This window comes from Patella vulgata, chromosome 7 (genome assembly GCF_932274485.2).
Source record: "Patella vulgata chromosome 7, xgPatVulg1.2, whole genome shotgun sequence".
Taxonomy (NCBI): Eukaryota; Metazoa; Mollusca; class Gastropoda; family Patellidae; genus Patella; species Patella vulgata.
The window spans coordinates 23843065-23862757 of record NC_065885.2 but is presented as its reverse complement, the minus strand read 5'-3'; the positions used below and the strand labels follow the sequence as shown (position 1 = coordinate 23862757).

Here is a 19693-nt window from a genome sequence, read left to right as displayed (position 1 = left end):
AAAATGCCTCTATTATAAAGGTAACAATTATTATCGTGATACATATAAATATATATATGTATATATGTTTTATTGACGCTAGGTATATGTTTGCTAATTTAATTTTGAATTCGTGTGAGAGATTCTGCTCGGCGTATTTCTTCACAGTCAGAAGATATTACATCTTGTGGTCAGTGCCGGACTGGGCCGGGCCTAAGCTCATTAAAAAAAGTGGGCCTAAGCCTATAAAGAAAAAAAATGAGAAAGAAAAAAAGAAATGAGAGGGGGAGGAAAGAAAAGAAAGAAACGAAAGAAGGAAGGAAGGAGAGGACAGGACAGGACACAGGCTGTGTCCTGTCCTCTCCTTCCTTCTTTCCTAATGATAGTGCTCTTAGGTCATTCTGTTATCTAATTGTATCAGGAAATTTTAAAGCATTCTTCTTCGGCTTTTGATCTTTTAGTTTTGTGTTCAGTATTCAACCGACCGTCGATATGCCACATTTGAAAGTAACAAAGAAAATGAGAGTAAAGTCGGAGCAGCCTTATAGTTCATCAAATAAGTTTCAGTCTCCTCCTGGTAAAAGGCCATGCCTTAAATGCAGCAAAATCTATACAAGGGATCAAGACTGCATTCACTATACATGTAAATGCAAACGTTGGTTTCATTCCACATGACCTGCACATATTAAATACCAGCTTCCGGCCTGGGGAAGGCGGGTTATTATTCGTGTGGACTTTGTGCCTTTGCCCCCCCCCCCCCAAAAAAAAAAAAATTGCCGATCATAGCTCTAAAATACCTACTGTAGACTGTGCCCCGCCTAAAACCTTCACTGCCCCTCCGAAGCTAGCAAGCTGGCTACGGGCCTTCTTTGAACTATGACGGATCATTACGATTACTACTAGTTTCATTAGAAACTTTAACCCTTGAAAGATTCAGATATTAGCCATAAAATTTAGCTGGATTAAGTCCGTATGACGCTGGCGAAGCACGCTCGCAAAAAGCGTCTATGTGGATGAACTTTTACTTACTTTTAAAGCTATTAACTCACCGCCTGCTAATGCTATTTAAAAACCTTTTTAGAGCCATGAAAGTGTCAAAATCTTATAGAGCAGTCACAAAAAGACTTAAATAGCCTTGTTCGCGTTGATGGGGGCCCAGACCCAGTTGTGGAAATATGGACTTATAAAGTTACCCTACTCATGTGGCAAATCTACACGTAGTTTCATTTTGTTAGTATATTCATAGTCTGCAGACGGCTGAATGGTCGAGACTAATAAAAGCTATTATATTTAGATATAGGTCACTGTATTTATATTGTTTAATGCATAATAAAACTTAATAGTTTTTTACAGTTTTATTCCGTTTGTTCGAAGACAGAGAACCGATTATAGCGCAACTACTTCTTAGCTAGTCCGCCCTCTCCTCTGAAGAGGCTCTACTTTAAACGGCTTATTGTGATCGGCCAATAGACCACTGGTGGCAGATAAATTTCCAGGGTGTGGGTCCTGGGCAACAATTGCAGCAGAATACACCAACACTATCAAACTGCTACACCATTTGATGGCCCAAAATAGAAAAAGAGAACGCTACACTCACCCTGGTTTGAAATATGGACGCAATATCCAGGCAAATTGATCAATTAGCTTTGGTCTTAAAGCACTGGATTGTATGCTTATATATACACCTCAAATTATCTTAGGTCTATAGGCGTACGAGTCAGGGGGGGGGGGGGGGGCAGGGCAGCTGCCCCCCTAACTTTCGGGCAAGCTGACTTTTCGGGCAGACGGGTAAAGTGAAAACAAAAATTTATTTCATCCACTTGGCAAAATAAAGTGCCCGAAATCTAATAAAACACTAATTTTACGGGCTGGAATAGCAGGAAAACGCGTTTGCGGCTGTCAAATATTCCAAAATTTTCTTGCGGGGTCCATACAAGGTCAGTTCCGCTTATTCGCCTCTCGAAGAAAACCGGCGCCGCTGTCTATAAACCCAAATTTTTTTCGGGCATTTCTAGTTTTGCTTCCCTAATATAACACTAATTTTACTTTTCTTTTAATTGAATGTCACGAATTTGTACAGAGTTGACTATGGATCAAAAAATGTTGCCTGGAGTCACTCTACTTTGTGCGACATTTTCGGGCATCGATTATTATTTGTGAATGCAGCTGCAACAGTCTGATTGGATGGTTGGAATTCAGAGTTGGATTTCGGTTACAAAACCATTGGATACTTTTGGAGTTTACACGTGCTAGAATAGCAGAAAACGCATTTGCGGTGGTTAAATTTTCAAAATTTTCTCCGGGAGGGTATTACCCCGAAACCGGCGACGATTGATTGGTTGTTTGGAATTCCGGTTAGCCAGGTAGGCTATATTGGACCAAATTGAAGTTGCTGTATTCACAGGCTGGAATAGCAGGAAAACGCGATTGTAGCAGTTAAATTTTCAAAATATTCTCCCAACGGTCCCGTCTTCGTGGACTGTAAACGATTGATTGGAATTCGAGTCAGCCACCTGAGGGGGGGGGGGCAAGGTCAGCTCCGCTCTCTTCGCCTCTCAAGGAAGTCAGGCGCTCTCTGTAAACCCGAATTTTTTTTCGGGCATATCGCGTTCTGCCCCCTAGCTGTCATCAAACCCGTACGCCTATGATTATCTATATGTTCAAAATTTACCTGGAAGCGACGAATTTTCCACCACTGATAGTCTATTGTGTTATAGTCCACCACCTATGTTTTTTTTTCGGTAACTTGGCTGCGATATCACCTTCGGTGGAAGCGGACATGAAGAACAACAACAAGTACAGGAAATGAAGTCTAGTGACCTTATGTGCACTTTAACTATTGTTAAGCTCTATATCTTGTTACCTTTATCAGAAGTGGGTTGGATTGTAGTAGAAATTTACAAAGTAATATTTATAATAGCGTCTTGCGAAACATGATATATATATACATGTATATAGCTGAGTCATTCATTTACACATTTCGTTGACCAAAGAAAGGTTACGGAAAACATGGATTGCGGGACGGTATTACATGTTTTAAGAGAGGAGTTCAGGTTAATGAAATTTGGATTCGGTAATGTAGATGATAGCAGATTTTATATGTTTCAGGTGAGTTAAAAATGTTACTAAACATGGCGTTTTTACACAAAGGGGGCGGTAGCATTGAGTTAAAAGATGTTTTGAAGTAATAGTGGTTTAGATCTTTTTGATAAGGCCACCTTCAAGTTTTGTCAAAGGTCACGAGATGTAAACAGGACTAGCGCTAATCCCAACACTAACCCTAACCCTGGATCTAGCCCAGGCGCTTACCCTAACTCGCAATCTCGCCAATCACTTGCCCTAGTCTTATTTACATTTACATGTATATCCATTCATCGCATACCGGTAAATATTAAAAATGAGTTCGTATCTAGTAAATTGTATTGCTCTTAGCAATAATGTGTTTTTCGATACCTGAATACATTTTGCAATCGGGGGAGGGGAGGGTGGGTGGTTGGCTGAATGGTTAGCGCGTGCCCGTTGTATCATAAGTCATCTGGTGTAGTTTCGTTTTCCCGGTTGTTCGTGACAGGGTCGCCTGTCCAACCCCTTGGGTTTTCTCCGGGTCATCAGGTTTCTTCCCACTGCTAAAGACGCTTACGCGCAAGCGAATTACTGAAATAAAATTGAAACTTATGTTAGTCCCGAAATGACCTAGTTTGTGTCGAGGTGGACGTTCCCACACATTTTGCAATCATTAGTTTTGTACTTGAGGTATCGACTCTCAAACACGATACTTTTCTTTTTGTTTTACAGTTCCGATCACCACCGATTGTGTACATATTGTATCGTTTATTTCTTACACTTTATACTATGTCATGGCTAATAGTCACCAGAAATGGTAGTATTGATGGAGGGAAATTAGGTTGGGGCGTCTTTTTAACTAACTGGACCTACATCGTTCTCACTATCTACCTGACCACACATTTAGTAGCGGCAGTGGTGTACCATATTTACAAATGGCGACAGGGAGGCTCGATTTTCAGAAGAACGGAGGAAGACGTCCATAATGATTACTTCAGAGACGACGACGATATGAGTATGCAAGAATCGCCAAAAGTGCACTTTTATATCGCCCGAATTGTTGTATGGGTAATATATAATGCCGTTTCAACAGGGGCTCTCGTGGTCACCATCATATTCTGGACAAGTATTTATCCCACCATGCCAGGTGGTCCTATAGGAAATTATAATCTCCAACTTCATATCCTTAATTCTCTTATAATATTTATAGAACATTTTGTCACGGCAGTGCCTTTTCGAATCCTTCATTTTATTTATCCGTTTGTGTATTTATTACTATATACTATATTCAGTGCGATTTATTGGGCTGGCGACCACAGCCGGGTGATCTATGATATTCTTGACTGGAATAAACCAGGCCCGACAACGGGTGTGGTTTTGCTTATAGGATTAATTGTTGTTCCCTTATTACACTTTTTATTTTATTTAATTTATAAACTTCGGGTCTTCGCTTACAAAAGATTAGCTGCGTTATAGTTGAAGACTGTGCAAACAAATTTTAAATGAATTTAATTTAGGCTATAGTTTATGGAAAAACGGTTCTATACGAGAACCAAACTTAAAATATAGTCTTTTGTAAACGAGGTTTTAGCTTTTGCATTGTTAGTACATGTGTGTCCTTGCTATTTATACCCTTTGAGATTGTTTCCCATAATATATCTTGTTAATTTTTGTTTTAATTTCAATTTTTTTTTTTAATTCGAATTTTATTTTTTTTATTTTTGTGTGTGTGTGTTTTTTGAATTAAAAAAACTATTTTTATTAAGTATTCTCATGATGTATATTGAAAATAATGCTCATGATGTTATTCCAGACTTATTGTTGTAATTGTTTTCGAATGCCCCGGGCATCCATTTCAGGGAAGCGTCCACTGATAGAGTGAAATTCAAATTAAGTTTTGTAAAATTTGAAAGTATTGGTTTACAAGCCGTCCTACTTTTAATATGTTTTTACATAAGTCTTTGAGACATACAACTCATGGCAATTACACTTAAATTCGTTTATATATTTTATTTTCTTGCTGATAATTATCTTTTACAGCACGACACTATTCCATTTCAAAATGAAATAAAATGTCAACCTTTACATGCCCATATATAAGTCTTTGTATTGTTTATTGGTTGCTACCAACAGCGGACAAAGAAATACATTCTAGATTTTAGATCTTCTATATATTTATTATCTAAAGTCTACACCATTGCACACGAGACATTAATATTGAATTCTTAGCGAGCTTTCCTGGGCGTTTCTCTTTCCTTTATTTGAGTAACACATGAATAGTTTTGATGGAGGCATATAAGACAATAACAAGACATAAGAGAACAGAGATTTCTCAATTATATTGTAATATTTAGCATACTATAAGAGTCTTATGTAATACAGACTTTGAAGTTTGAAACTCAGAATGGCCCAATGTTTTGGTTAATTCTGTATAAAATTATCACTTTTGTTATAGAACCACTTAAGTTATTTTACTTTTTTTTTATTTCTTGAATTTTACCAAAAAGTTAATTACATTAAAAATGTAAAGATTTTAATTTTCTTTCATTAAAATCGTTTATAAACTACTGATGGGATGAGGTGTATGTATTTGCCAAGGGCCAAACCTGGAGCTTGCTCATTATAAATGATGGCCCAAAAACCTGGGCACTGTTTCTCGAAATCTTAACTAAAGATAAAATCCAAATTTTAGCAGATACTTCAATTTTGATTGGCTAAGCACTAAAATCAACCTAATATTATCCAATCAAATTACTAAAATTTGGATTTTATCTTAGTTAAAATTTCGTGAAACAGGCCCCAGGTCCTTAATTTCATTTATATTGAAGGGGGGCGGGGCTTAATGGGCGACAATATCCCAATAAGAGAGTCACGTTATGGTTGTTTACCCAATGCTAATCAATTTCCTAGCCATTTTGTTGGATCGAACAACGAACTAGTTTATAGAATAAAGGATACTAGTATTTAGGGGAAAGTGGGGCGGGGTAATATGGGACATATTTTTTTTTTTTTTTTTTTTTTTGCTTTTTTTTTTTTTTTTGTCGTGGAATATTTCACATAGGTATAATGTTATATTGAAACAAATCAACTTTCTAGTTGATGCTACAGGGCCCATCTTTCAATTTATAAAATATAAAGACAATGTGATGGGGTAATATGAGCTGACAGCATGTAACAGATTTCTGATACTGCTTCCAGAAGAAAATGAGGAATTTAGAGTGCAGCTTAACTTAAAAGATATAGGTTTAGTTTATCGATTCATTATACCTATGAAATATTCCACAGCAAAAAATATGTCCCATATTACCCCCTTCTACATATAGTCGTCATAATGCTTCTGAACCACATAAAAAAATAAAATTGCTAAAAATAATTTTGGCTTATGATTTATTCTATAAATCATTCCCGTGAAATTTGTTAAGATTCCGTGGATAATTTATTTTTAATGGTTAGGGCATAATATGAACCATGGTTCATATCACCCCAAATGTGCATGTTCCTTATTACTCCAAGTGACAAAGATTAGATAAGAAAGGATTTCATAAAGATAGACCAGGAGTTTTCTCCCTTTAATTACAGGCTCGAGCCTAAATATAATATTATATTTAAATGCTCAAAAGAGATTTTGTTTACAATGTAAGTGTTTCATGGAATGCACTGATAGTCTTCAACCCCCAAAAAACACTTTTAACGCATAATTTTTTTTTTAAAATACCGAGCTTTTTTGTGGAATGTATCTCTGGACATTTTATGATGCGTAGCATATGTTTAGAGGATGTAGAAGTCTTGGTAAATAACATTTTAAAGAAATGTCACATGACAAGCTTGTCAGAGTTGTGGCCCATATTACCCTCATGCCCATATTACCCCCCACACACACACACACACACCCTTCCCCTACCACCTTGTCGTCAATGTTCTGTTTTTCAGCCGAACCAGCTCCAACATTTGGGTGGCTGCCTATATTGTTATATATAGAGACAACAAGATCGCAGAAGGCAAGCGTTCATGTATATTCGAGGCAGCTGTTTGGAATTGTTTGGTTCATACAAATTGCCCAACGAGTACTATATACACTTAAAAGTGTATATAGTACTCGTTGGGCAATTGAAACACTATACTTATTTTATCAGATTTATCAATTATACAAAAGACAGTGTTTCTGATTAATATCTACACGCTATTTATATTGATTTTATACAATTAACCTAATTTTAGGACACCATTGTTAACATAACACAATGAAAACATAAATATGGAGACGGCAAGTTGTATCAGGTGTTCTGAAAAGACAAAGCATAATCTGTCTGATGTACGACCCGCTATAGCACACTTTGCGCAATGGATTTTTTTTACTATGACATACTTCCGGAAGGAGGACCTGCAAAGAAAAGTTGTCCAGTTGTTCGTGTGTGACGAAAACCCGAGGTCGCGTGAATATCGGCAGTTGAATATCCGAAATAAAAGCGCCGATGCCCCATCCCCCTCATGGCACCTGCATGGCGTATGTTCGGCCTCATTAGCCTGGTTGGTTTAAGAAATTCCGATTTAATTTTATCTGATTTTCTTTGTCGCAAACGATACAGATAAACGTCTGTATTGGTCAACCTTAAGTGTAAAATACAGAATAAGAACTGTAAATGTTATACATTTACCCACTCCAGCAAAAGTCACAAAGCATTCTCTTCATTAAATGTCAAGCAGCCTCTTTACATTTGCATATCCTTAGATATTCATATTGATTATCAATTGGAATCTACAACCATGTTGAGACTATTTTAGTATATATACGCATTCCTGACAATTCCAAATAATGGATTCATTTAGTCAAACGTTAAAACTCGAACTGATTTGATTGTTCTGTTGGACGATAAACTGAAATCATTAGTTTACGTAATGCAAGTAATTTAGACAACGTTGTATTTAAACTTGCCCCCTTTTTTTTTAAAATGTTTAAAAATTTATTGTATTTGATTACTTAAATCTCTATTTATCGTATTACAATGCATGTGTTAAATTCCATAATGGTGTTCTACGTGTAGATAGTATGAAACTTTTATACTTTTGTACTTATATATATCACGCAGAAACCACTGTGTGTGTCTTTGATTCAAGTGAAGTATTACCGAGACATAAAACATCAGTCTCTTTATAATTATATTATAATATGGTGAAATTCAGTTGTTGATATAACATTTTTAGAATTTTTCACGTATTTAATTGAGATCATATATTGTTTATAAAACTGTATGTAGATACACAATGATAGTTTAAAACATCACTATATTATTAATTTGGACAAAATAATGTATTGATACAACAAATATATTTTTGATTTACTTACCCCTTAAAACAATTGTACATATTCCAAAACATCTAACACTGTCCATTGGACGTGATCCCGTCCAAGTACAAATCCAAAATTCCCTAAAACCTATGTGGTGCTTTAGATGAGCTTATAATTAATTGTAGTGATTTGCATTAATCGCACACATGGTCGCAATAATGTAAATCTCTATTAATCCTCACTTATTATGACTGACGTTCATATGTTCGACAATACTAATCCATTAAGCCGTTAATCCGGGTTTATTATATTAATCTCGTATTAAGAGACAGTTGTGTCTATAATGTACTTAATATAGTTTTGGTCGCATACAGGTTGAAATAAGCTAGAATATAATAACGCTTCAATCAATCTCTTAATGTTTTTGGTTTGAGAGTGAATGCTATCACAGACAAAGTTTGGTGATTTGTTGTCCTTGGATACCGGGCATTGAATCAATATGGAGTCTCCAACTTGAAGTATATGTAGAGAAATAGTGTCAAGCTGAATATTAAACAATATTTATAGTTTTATGAATGTTAAATGTTATTTGATTGTGTAAATTTAAACTGTTCTACCTCCATGTCTTGTTAGATCGTTGAATGCTTGACAACATAATATCACGTTTCAATAATACCGATTCAACTAAATCAGGTATGCATTCAATGTAATATTATACACAATGCTGTATATAGAATAAGGTCACGCAATCAAAACATTTAAGTAAATTCTAACCGACACACCATAATGTTTATTTCGGTCAAATATTCTTCAAAAGAAGATGTACGCCACTTTACATGGTTAAGAGGGGTGTTCTCACTTTCCCAGCAGCTATTGTTTTCCAGGTAAAATCATTGGACCAGTACTAATTAGGGTAACAATGGTGTTAAACTATAGTCTTTTTCATATCAATATTAACCACTTTACATAAACGTTATTTTATTAACAAATTTAGCATGTACATATATATTTTTCATATCAATATTAACTACTTTACATACAAGTTATTTTATTAACAAATTTAGTATTGTACATGTATATTTAAAATCCGACTAAATGTGATATCGAATTTCCGTATTCATATAAAGTCTTCTTTGTAAACTGCTGGAATTGGCTTAGAATATGCTTTAACCGATTCTTTCATTGCTGATAAAAAACATGTCAACTTTTAATTTGGTTGGATCAGCTTGATAATTATGGATGTTTCTGTAGGTAGTAACCAGGTCATTCCTGGTATTGCAAGTAGCAGGGCATTCACGAACAGTACACCTCCAGTTAATGGGGGGCTCCTCTTCTTGTCTTAACACTGAACTTATAGCTTCGAGTACCTCTCGAGTTTGGAATGAACCTAACGTTTACCCGTGCATTAGCCATTTTGGAATGACATACAATTTGAACTTTCAACTATTTAATAAACTTTTACCACAAACAGTGTTCATCGTAATTAAGTATAAAATTAAACTGACATATGAACGAAAAATCAGACAGTGATTTATAGTTCACACATGTCATATGTTAAATTGAACTGTTCATGCAATAATTAAAACAGAGTATAACTCACTAATCTATAGCTAATCCCTAATCCGCTTAATTAGTAGGGTTAATCTGCTGGGAAAGTGAGAACAAACCGGTTAAGAGAACACCATCATGAATTAGAAAACAATCGAAGAGAACTCTATTAAAGCCCCAACAGCCCAGACAAATACAGACTTTCAGACCATGCACACAAAATAGTATTTCCAAAAGGCACATGAGTAAACAATTATTAAGATCAATCAGCCTTTCAAGAGTCTATGCATTTCATTCATTGCCAACAAGAAGGATTAATTGCCCAGTGGCGTTTAGCAATAATCAGTAGTGTATGTTTTGTAAAATTTACAGAAAAGTCTTCTTACTTTAAAATCAATAATATATTTTGTCTATTCAATTAGGACATCGTTTACATTGTAAATGTTTAATTTAAAAATATCGATTAATTGGGTGTGACTTCATTTAGTTATTCAACCAGTTTACTTGTCAGTTTACTTGTCAGACTATATTGAATTGAAAGATCAAACGAATAAATTATTCTAAAGTTATGTACAATTTGAATCGATAGTTTTGAATTCGTGACATGATATAAAGTATATGATGTACCAGAATAGAATCAATGTCTATCCATTCATCTGATCAAATTAGGCAGAAAAATGCAACTTGAAATAAAGAAAATAATTCTACATGATGCCACAGTACAAGTACTGTGTAAAACAATCAGCTCAATGGTACGGTCTTAAAAATCCACACACCCTTTATGACGTTATTATATTGTATGACGTCAAAGCAACTTCACCATAACTCCTGCCATTATGATTAAACGCTGGGGAAAGGGTTGTGTTTAGGGCGACTAGAGATGTACAAGGGGGAATTGGACCAATCCACTGATTTATATAATCCGTTATCTGACATAGATCCACAGGCGGAATGGCAAGCCAGGTACAGTACCCTTGCATCAAAGGCTGGAGGGGCAGTTTCACCAGAGGTGGTTATGTCCTCGAGTCAGCTCGAGGAATCACTGTTAGCAGATATCGATACCCTGGACAGTTTTTCTCTGGAAACCTATAAGTACGCGGGTAGTTCCAGACAATCTCCTACACCAACTCTCTGCTCACAACCTGGTCCACTCACTTCAACACCAAAACCTCAGAGAACATTTAAAGAGGACTCCGGTGAGTCTGAAGGTCGTCGATCTTTGATGAAAGATAGCGGATACACGTCAGGTAGCACATCACTTCGATCTGAAAATACATCTAGGGAGACGAAGCCCGTAAAGCCTAAGGTTAATGGAAAGGATAATGAGAGAGTTTCTGTTCAAAGTGGGGGAGTTGAAGAGGTTGTTACAAAAGATATATTTCCTAAACAAGCTCACGGTAAGTATGTAACTAATCAACCAGCAAACCATAATATTTCCAGTGACAGCAGTTGGAAATACCCAAAACCCCATTTAGATGGCCAAGCAGCAAAAATAGTGGGATACAAACAAGGCGCAGTAGGTCACTACATGCACCTCCATGCCTTTTCGGTTCTGTTTGAGTGTAGTGCGTCCCCCGAGACTTACTATACATGTTAAGTTTAACATCAATTCTAATTCTCTAAATTATTCAATATGAAGCCATGTAATGTTCGTGCTTAAGGTGGTGGTGGGAATACCCCAACAATACAAATGATACGTAAATAAGTTTCCCCATACAATCTTGACATATTCACAAGGCTACATAGCATTTTTTCAATGCACGGGATTTTTTTTTTATCTAGAGGCACTTAACATTTAACAATTAAATGGCTTGTATATCGAGATCAGCCATTAGTAAAATATTAGTCTATCAGATGCCATAAATGTGGTAGATTTGCCTAGTTAATTCAAATCGAATAAAAGCTCCATATTATGTTTGTTCCTAACACAACAGAGCTTATTTTCAGCAAAATACTTACCTAGCTCGGTAATGCCGTGACTCGAGATGAACTAATACGATGTGTAAAATTCGGGAAGCATGAAAAGTTATTCATTTTTTTTTTGGGGGGGGGGGGGGTAGAGCACGTCCAAAAACTACAAGGCCTCCAAATAAATCCTACCCTGGTTTCCATTGACGTTCAAAAGTTCCCGGATATGTTTGGCCTTTTCGGATGAAACAATGATCACGTCGTGTTTTTTTTATGTTGAAGGTGGGAATGAATCCGGAGAAAAACATAAAGTAACACGTTTAACATCAGTTCCAATAGCACCTGGTCGAGTTATGTTCCTTGATGAAAGTAACATATTCCATACAATTGACAATGAGCAACAGATTGACGAAGTAAATAAGGGAGATGATAAGCTTAAATCCCATCCGTCAGACCAAACTTTCAACGAGATCTTGAAGCAACTCACAACAATTCCAATAGACAAAATTCATCATTTTTCAATAATTGGGGAACATCTTAGCAACTTACACCAACATACTCAACTTCTTGATGTCATCGTCTACGTGGGAAACCAAGTTTTCAAAGCTCACAGAGTGGTTTTATCATGTTTCAGCAAGTACTTTGCGGATTCATTCGCGCGCACATCTGAGAAGACGAAGCTGCCTTTAGAGATCAAGCTGCACGGTATATCACCAGATGCCTTCCGCATATTCTTAGAATATATCTACCTGGCTACAATTGAAATAACGCCAGAGTACATAGGTGATTTGATCATGGCTGCCGACTTTTTAAGCATTCCTGTCATAAAGGAAAAATGTGCAAAGTATATGGATGCTATTACAGTTGACCAAGCTTTGATTGCTGTGCAATCTGGAAAACTTCCTGTGACTAGTGAAGCTTATCGAATATCACGTCAGAGTATTATTGAACACTTCACGGATTGCTATGATACAATTCCTTTCAATCAGTTAAGCCTAGACAATCTATGTGCGCTTCTACATGATGATCGGCTATTGGTCTCTTCTGAAATGGATGTATTTTGGGCCGGTTTAAAATGGATTGCTTACAATATGAAGGATAGAGAACAGTATCTAAATCAAGTTATGGAATGTGTGCGTTTTCCATATCTATCTCATTCAGAACTTTTTAAATGCTTAGAATCCAATGATTTATTGAAGAATTCCGACAAATGTCGTGAAATGTTGATCCATGCCAACTGGTAAATATATATTATTATGTTTTACGAGCATTTGTCAAACGCTGTCGCCATAATCGAAAAGCAGAATGGAACAGCCTAAAGAAAATTGGTCTTAACGAGTATACCAGAATTGTTTTAGTGTTTTCTACATATATTTGAAGCACAATTGATCCCAAACTGTTATCCCCTTAGGTGATTTCATACAAAAAGGCCAACTGTCCAGTACCATCGCTAGTGCCATATATCTTTAGCCCTCGACACTTTTCTCTGGCTTGTTATTTAATTGAGAAAAATTCAGATGCGAATAATCACAATACAAGCTAAAATAATCTGATACATAAATTATAGGACATATATAATTTCTATATGTCCACATTTCAGTGTTGGCTTATTATTATGTCACCCTGTCCGTTTTCCGTCCGTCAACAATTGGCTTGTGAAAGGGATGGGGGGGGGCTACAAATTTTGACGAAATATTTTTTACAGATTTGGCATGAGGCATCGATATTTTGCGTTGGGCGACATTTTGTACCAATGTTATGCCCCCATGTTTTCAAGCATTGGGGTCCAGAGTGGATGAACCTTATCGATTTTCAGCGTTCCGCAACTTTCCGTTACGGGGTTATCCCCCTTTGACAAACACCTTGTGAACGTTTTAACGGATTCTTTTCAAATTTGGTGGGAAGCATTGGGGCCGTTAGAGGACGAAAACCTTCTGATTTTCTGCGTTCTTTGATATCCCAACCCAAAACTACGCCCCATCCCCTTTGTGAAAATAGGGGCTATAGTTCTTAACACATTCTTTTAAAATTTGGTGTGAAGAATTGTGGTTTTGGGAAGACGAACGCTATCGATGTTCATCGTTCCGCGGCTTTCCATCTGGAGTTATCCCCCTATATCGAAAACTTTGTGAACGCGATAGAGGCTATATTTTTCAACTGGTTTTAATTTGTGAACGCGATAGAGGCTATATCTTTCAACTGATTGCTTTTAATTTTGGCTGGAAGCATTGGGGTCATGAGAGGACAATCCCTATCGATATCCAGCTTTCTTCGATATTTCCTTCCAGACTCACGGACCCCCCCCCCTCAACACAACCAAAAAAAAACCAAAAAAAAACAAAACAAAACAAAACAACAAACACTCCACCACCCTACCACCCATGAGCGCAAGAGATGTTGTAGTTTTTAACGGATTATTTTCACATTTGTAGCATTGTGGCCATTAATGGACAAACCCTAGCGATATTCAGCAGTCTGCGACTTTGCGTTCTAGAGTTATCCCCTTCCCCTTTGCCGAAATATAAAATTTTGTCAAGATCCAAGTTTTCCTTTCCGATAAGCTGCTGTCGAGATATTACTGCTGTCTTCCGTATTTCCACGATTTGTGAGCCTATATTTATAGTTTTCGTTGAAGTGTGATTTTCATTTTAAAAGGATTGTATCGACAGAAGATAACCAAAAATCTGATTTGCTAGATTTACCTAAACCACTACCAAGAATATGTTTCAGGAATGATATTGGGATGAACCATCCCGCCACTGCATCTACTGACACGTTTATGGTAAGAAGAATTTACGTATTATATCTTTTATCCTAATCTCCCGCTATTATCTGAGACTACCGCCATTAAATTCGTCATTTGGTCACTCTTGTGCAGCATAAATCATTTCCACGCGTATGCCAAATACGTCTTCATCACAATTGTGATTATCCCCATCATCATCATTGATTGAAGCCAACATAGTATCTCGATTGTGTGCTCAATGCGCCATTTGCCTGGATGTCGGGTTTACTTGTGAATATTGTATCCTTCAAACTGTTTTCTGGCCTATAATAGCTGGGGTTTTTTTTTTTACAAATGTTGGCAAGTGTATCTCACTAAAATAGTTTTCAGAAATTTGGACTGTATTCCAAATTACTAAACCGTGATTGTGTATCGTTAGGGTAGTGCAGGGTAATCTAACGTATTTCCGTATTTCAATAGGACTATAGCACATATGAAAACCAGTTAATGAGTTATTGTCAATGGCCATATGAGAGGGATTAAAATTACACTACATTACATTCCAAAGGGATTTCTATATTTCAGACAATCCCAGATGAAAACCCACCATCGTTTAAAGATCTCCGAAACGCCTTTTCATGTGAAGTAGTGACTCATGAACCACCAATCAAGGTCGGTGTACAGAAATCACAGCCTCTGGCATCTCTTGCACCAACTCCAGCTGCTCGGTCTATCTCTCCTTCTTTTATTTCTGGTGATATTCTTGTTATAGGCGGTTTTCAACAGGACACCAAGGAAGATCATAGTGAGTTAAAAAAAAACACACAAAAAACCCAAAACAAACCCAGTACATCAGCTACTTATATACTAATAACTTCCAACTCCTTTCTGTTTTGAATCTAAAGGGAAAGAAGCTGTTTCGCCGACATTTTAATTTTGATTCCATTAAATAAAATTGAAAATGTTTTTATTTTTTATTTTTGTGTGTATGAAAGATGTAAAACGGATTAGAACCGCATTACAAAATAGTATACCATTTTGTGAATATGGCGGCCATTCAGTGTAGATATATATTCTCAAAGTAGATAGTTCTCTGTGTGAAGAATGAGGGAAGACTTTATGCCATCACTTAGTGAATGAAACGTTTTCTTTGAAATTTTTAGCTCAGAAGCATATAGAGAGATATTATAGTAACGATAACCAATGGAAGTACTACGCTGAATTACCGGAACCACGTCACCATCATGCGGTTGCCTTTTTAGGTGGGAAATTATATTTAAGTGGTAAGTATTCACAAACTACCTTTACTTTCAATATTTTCTATTTCATACTAATTATTAAATGATAGTGATCCTCTTTTATTATTGAAATAGGTGGTACAGGCGCAAAAAAGACCTTCACAAAAAGGCACCCTCTACCTTTAAAGAAAGTGTTCCAGTTTGACCCTGGTCAAAAGGTGTGGAGAGAATGTGCTCTAATGAACAGTTCGAGGATGTATCATAAAATGTGTGCTTTATATGGAATGCTATACGCAATTGGCGGTCAAGATGAAAAAACACGGTAGGTATTTCTATAAAACGTGTAATGGGTCTTTAGAAAAAAATAATTCGGTATACCTACTTCAATGAAATGAAATCCGGTATGAAACAAATAGTCTTTTTCCAGCAATATAAACGTACTAAAAGCGGATAAAACTCTGTATAGATACCCCACAGATGATGTTATGTTCGACAAAGCTACATGTTCATTAAAAATAGAACTAAACTGATAGAGAGGTGTCATAAAATGAGCATGCTCTGCCATAAAATATAGTTGTTCTTTTTATGAAACACAAGCTGCCGTTAGCTCAAAGAAGGGCAAGATTAAACTTTGGATTTGTACCCTTAACATGTATTGTGCAAAGTTAATCTAAGTAAACCTAATTGTATTTCTAGTGTTTTAGCCAGTGTAGAATGCTACAATAATAAAACCAATAGCTGGATATATGCACGTCCTATGAATTCAGCTAGAATGGGTTTTGGAGCTGCTGTTAATGATGGAAAGATTTATGTTGCTGGAGGCCATGGTGAACACCTTGACAAAAAAACGGAGCTACCAATTCTTCAGTCCGTAGAAGCGTTTGATCCCAGAACGAACCAGTAAGTTCTTGGGCCATTCAATATGAAACAAAGGAAATTATTTTGCGAGTAGAGCTGAGTTAAAACAACTGATCGTCTACACCTGCCCTAGTACAATTCTTTATCGTTATATTTCAATGCAAAGTTGTTTTTTGATGCTTTGAATCTTCAGCTGTATATTTTATCAATGCACATAATACAGATAACTTAATTTTATAGGTGGGTAACGATGTCTGATCTGCGTATTCCAAGATGTTTCTGTTGCCTGGTATCTATTGGTTCCGGCTTATACCTTTGTGGTGGTGCCAGTAGTTCTTATCCTGCAGCAAAAGACGGAACCTTTTCTAGTGTTGGTTTAATAGAAATGTTCGATCCAGCGAAAAATAAATGGGAATTTAAAGCAGAGATGGGCTTACCTAGACATCACCATGGAGTCGCTGTTATAGGTAAAAAAAAAGAGAAATGAAAATTGTTTGTTGTGTAAATGTTGTTTAAGACAAAAAGTTCGATTTTGCATCAGACATCCTGGTCGTTCTTGTCTCGTTCAGTTGTCTTAATATTTAGTTTTTCTTTATTCTCAATAAAACTCTACCCAAACTATGGTCCCTGTAGCCCCATATGTAAATATTCTTTGGTAATTCTCAATCTTAGAGTATCTCCAATGTTTTCAAGATTATATAAATGTTTGTCCGTTTTTGAAATGATGATTTGTAAGGAAGTGGTAGAGTATGGTGTCTTCATGTCTTGCGATAAGTCACGATGCCAAATCTAAATCGTTTTTATATGTCTAAGCATGATATTAATGATGATCTTGGAGAATGGAGAGATCAAAAACCAATGGCCTATTTGCTCTTTTAATTTATATATGTATTCAGAATATATCGCCGCGTCTAATTGGTACATTTCATAGCTATACATTATTGTAGCTATCTGAAACGAATTGGTTAAATTCATATATGATAAAGTTTACTATTTTACACGCCAGTCGTTGCAACAAGAATCAATTATTAAACATTTAATTACTAAGAGTCTCTTCGTGTTGTCGTGATTGCATTACACCCACACGGGCAACAGTTGAATACTCAAAAGGAATGGTTATCTAAATTTGAACTGAGCATTTATTATACAACATGGTATATGAAATCTTGCAGACGATATTGCTAAATGTGCTAAAATTGTTAGAGATCATTTTGGTTTCCATGGGACCCCGTTTGGGACAGCATAGCTTTGTATGTGCACATTCCACTTTGCCTGACAACTTATTTATAACACAAATGCAATCGGAATCGAGAGTGAAATAACACCTATGATATTAAACGAATTTGGAGAATGGATACATTTTGGGAGAAATTTTAATTCAATATTGAATAACAGGGAGCATGGGTTGGAAGGTCGGATCGTCTCCTCCGAGAGAAATTCAATTCCTAACCCTACAAAAAAAATCATAAATAAACCCCCATAAAAAAACCAAACACACCCCAGTCAAAGACCAAGTAGACTTATATACAAAAAGACTTTACCTTTGATCGTCTGTTGGAGGGTTTTATTTTAAACTTTTTAAACAGTTTTGTCTTCATTTTGAACTCTTTTACTTCCAGGAACAAAGATATTTTTAGTTGGTGGAATGTCAACAACGAACTTTCAAACCCTTAAATCGGTAGAATGTTTTGATACTGTCACGGAAACTTGGGATAATTCTGTTCGAGATATGCCGATGCCAGCTAAATGGATCTGCTGTTCTGTTTTACCAGTTGCTAAACATTAATGATCGATCTCCCTAATCTAAAAGTACACAGCCTTTTTTCGTTGGAGTGAACAATTGAAGTGTTCTTTTAATTCATGTTAAAGTGATATATAATTTGTTTTACCGGGTGGATATCTATGTATATTAATTTGTTTTGTTCTGTTCTGTTTGGTGGAAATCTTTGTATATTAATTTATTGTGTCGGATGGAAATCTATCTATATATTGATTCTGTTCTGTTGAAAAAAAATCTTCTGCATTAATCAGTTCTGATGGATGAAAATATTTCTATATTAATTTGTTTAAGCGGGTGAGATCAGTAGTGTCGCGGCTGTGATTAACTGAATTCAGAATATATAGCGGATTCTTTTTTTTCTACAGTCAACGAAAAAAAGGAAGAAACAAAAACAAAAGAGTAATAACCAATCTGAATGCAGTCTTCTGTATACCGAAAAAAAATTGAATCAGATAGAACCCGTCCCATCGCTAACCGAAAAAGCACATCAGTGCAACTTAAGACATTTTTTCAATCCTAACCTAAAAGGCTATGTTCCTTTATATATTATATGTAATTTTGAACAGGATCATTATTTTATTGTAGTCGAGATAAAGATACATGTGATAACGTTATGATTTGAATATATTAATTAAGAATGTAGATGTAATTCCATGTATATTGTTCATTATGAGCTGGGGTGTATCGGGTAAAATTATGTAACTGTATCATAAATGAATCTTGTTATATCTCATCTGGTTGCCAGTGGAACTTGCTCTTGTTTCTAGGTACTTGTCTGTTTTTTACATTGTGATTTTATGTTTTCAATGCATTTTGAATGACTACAAACTTAGAAAGACTCTACACTGTAACAAAAATTTCCGTGAAAAAACGTAAAAAATTCCGGAAACAAAAATTACCAGGAAAATTTTATCCGTATTTGTTTTTCCTGTAATTTATAGAAATTCCTTCAATTAACATAAATTCCATTTTCTAATACAGAAAAAAAAAATCCTGGTAAATTTTGTTTCCTGACCATGAAGGTGATAAAAATTTCATTGAATTAACCATTGACTTTATACGCGTGCGTGAAATAGCGTTATTTAACGTCCGCTTCCACCGAAGTGATATCGCAAATAATTTTAAAACGTAACCTCTTTTCGCTATTATAAGAATCGAGAGCAATGTATCACAAACCGCTACTCGTCAGTGGTTGGAGGTTTTCAGATGTAAGTTTGCGGTATTATCAATTCGCAGGTATGCAGACTCTGCCATAGAGACAGACCGACTTACACTGGCCAACCGGTTGTACTATCCGGACTTCAGCG

The 19693-nt window shown here is 36.0% G+C and overlaps 3 protein-coding genes across 3 annotated transcripts in view; 2 read left to right on the top strand and 1 right to left on the bottom strand.

Moving 5' to 3' along the window:
• Positions 1-8757, bottom strand: part of LOC126827028 (tubulin tyrosine ligase 3) — a 45677-nt gene extending 36920 nt beyond the window's left edge. Inside the window, exon 1 of the mRNA XM_050556184.2 lies at positions 8387-8757. The gene's annotated coding sequence lies outside the window, so the exon portion shown is untranslated. The remainder of the gene's footprint in view (positions 1-8386) is intronic.
• On the top strand, positions 2976-5447 carry LOC126827029 (protein rolling stone). The gene is made up of 2 exons (XM_050556185.2): positions 2976-3087; positions 3775-5447. Exons 1-2 carry the CDS (start codon positions 2989-2991, stop codon positions 4516-4518), a joined length of 843 nt encoding a protein of 280 aa, XP_050412142.1. The 5' UTR covers positions 2976-2988; the 3' UTR covers positions 4519-5447.
• Positions 8758-15169: 6412 nt separating the features above from the next.
• LOC126828038 (alpha-scruin) lies at positions 15170-18849 on the top strand (the record flags this gene model as incomplete). The annotated part of the gene is made up of 6 exons (XM_050557620.1): positions 15170-15182; positions 15674-15793; positions 15884-16070; positions 16445-16648; positions 16847-17073; positions 18226-18849. Coding segments are annotated over 6 exons (918 nt in total), but the record flags the coding sequence as incomplete, so codon positions are not given.
• Between the last annotated feature and the right edge of the window lie 844 nt (positions 18850-19693).

Excerpts from the sequence above, each read along its gene's own strand:
- LOC126827029 (XM_050556185.2), top strand. The coding sequence starts at position 2,989 with ATGGATTGCGGGACGGTATTACATGTTTTAAGAGAGGAGTTCAGGTTA. Across the intron at positions 3,088-3,774 it reads GCAGATTTTATATGTTTCAG|TTCCGATCACCACCGATTGT; the intron begins GTGAGTTAAAAA and ends TTTGTTTTACAG.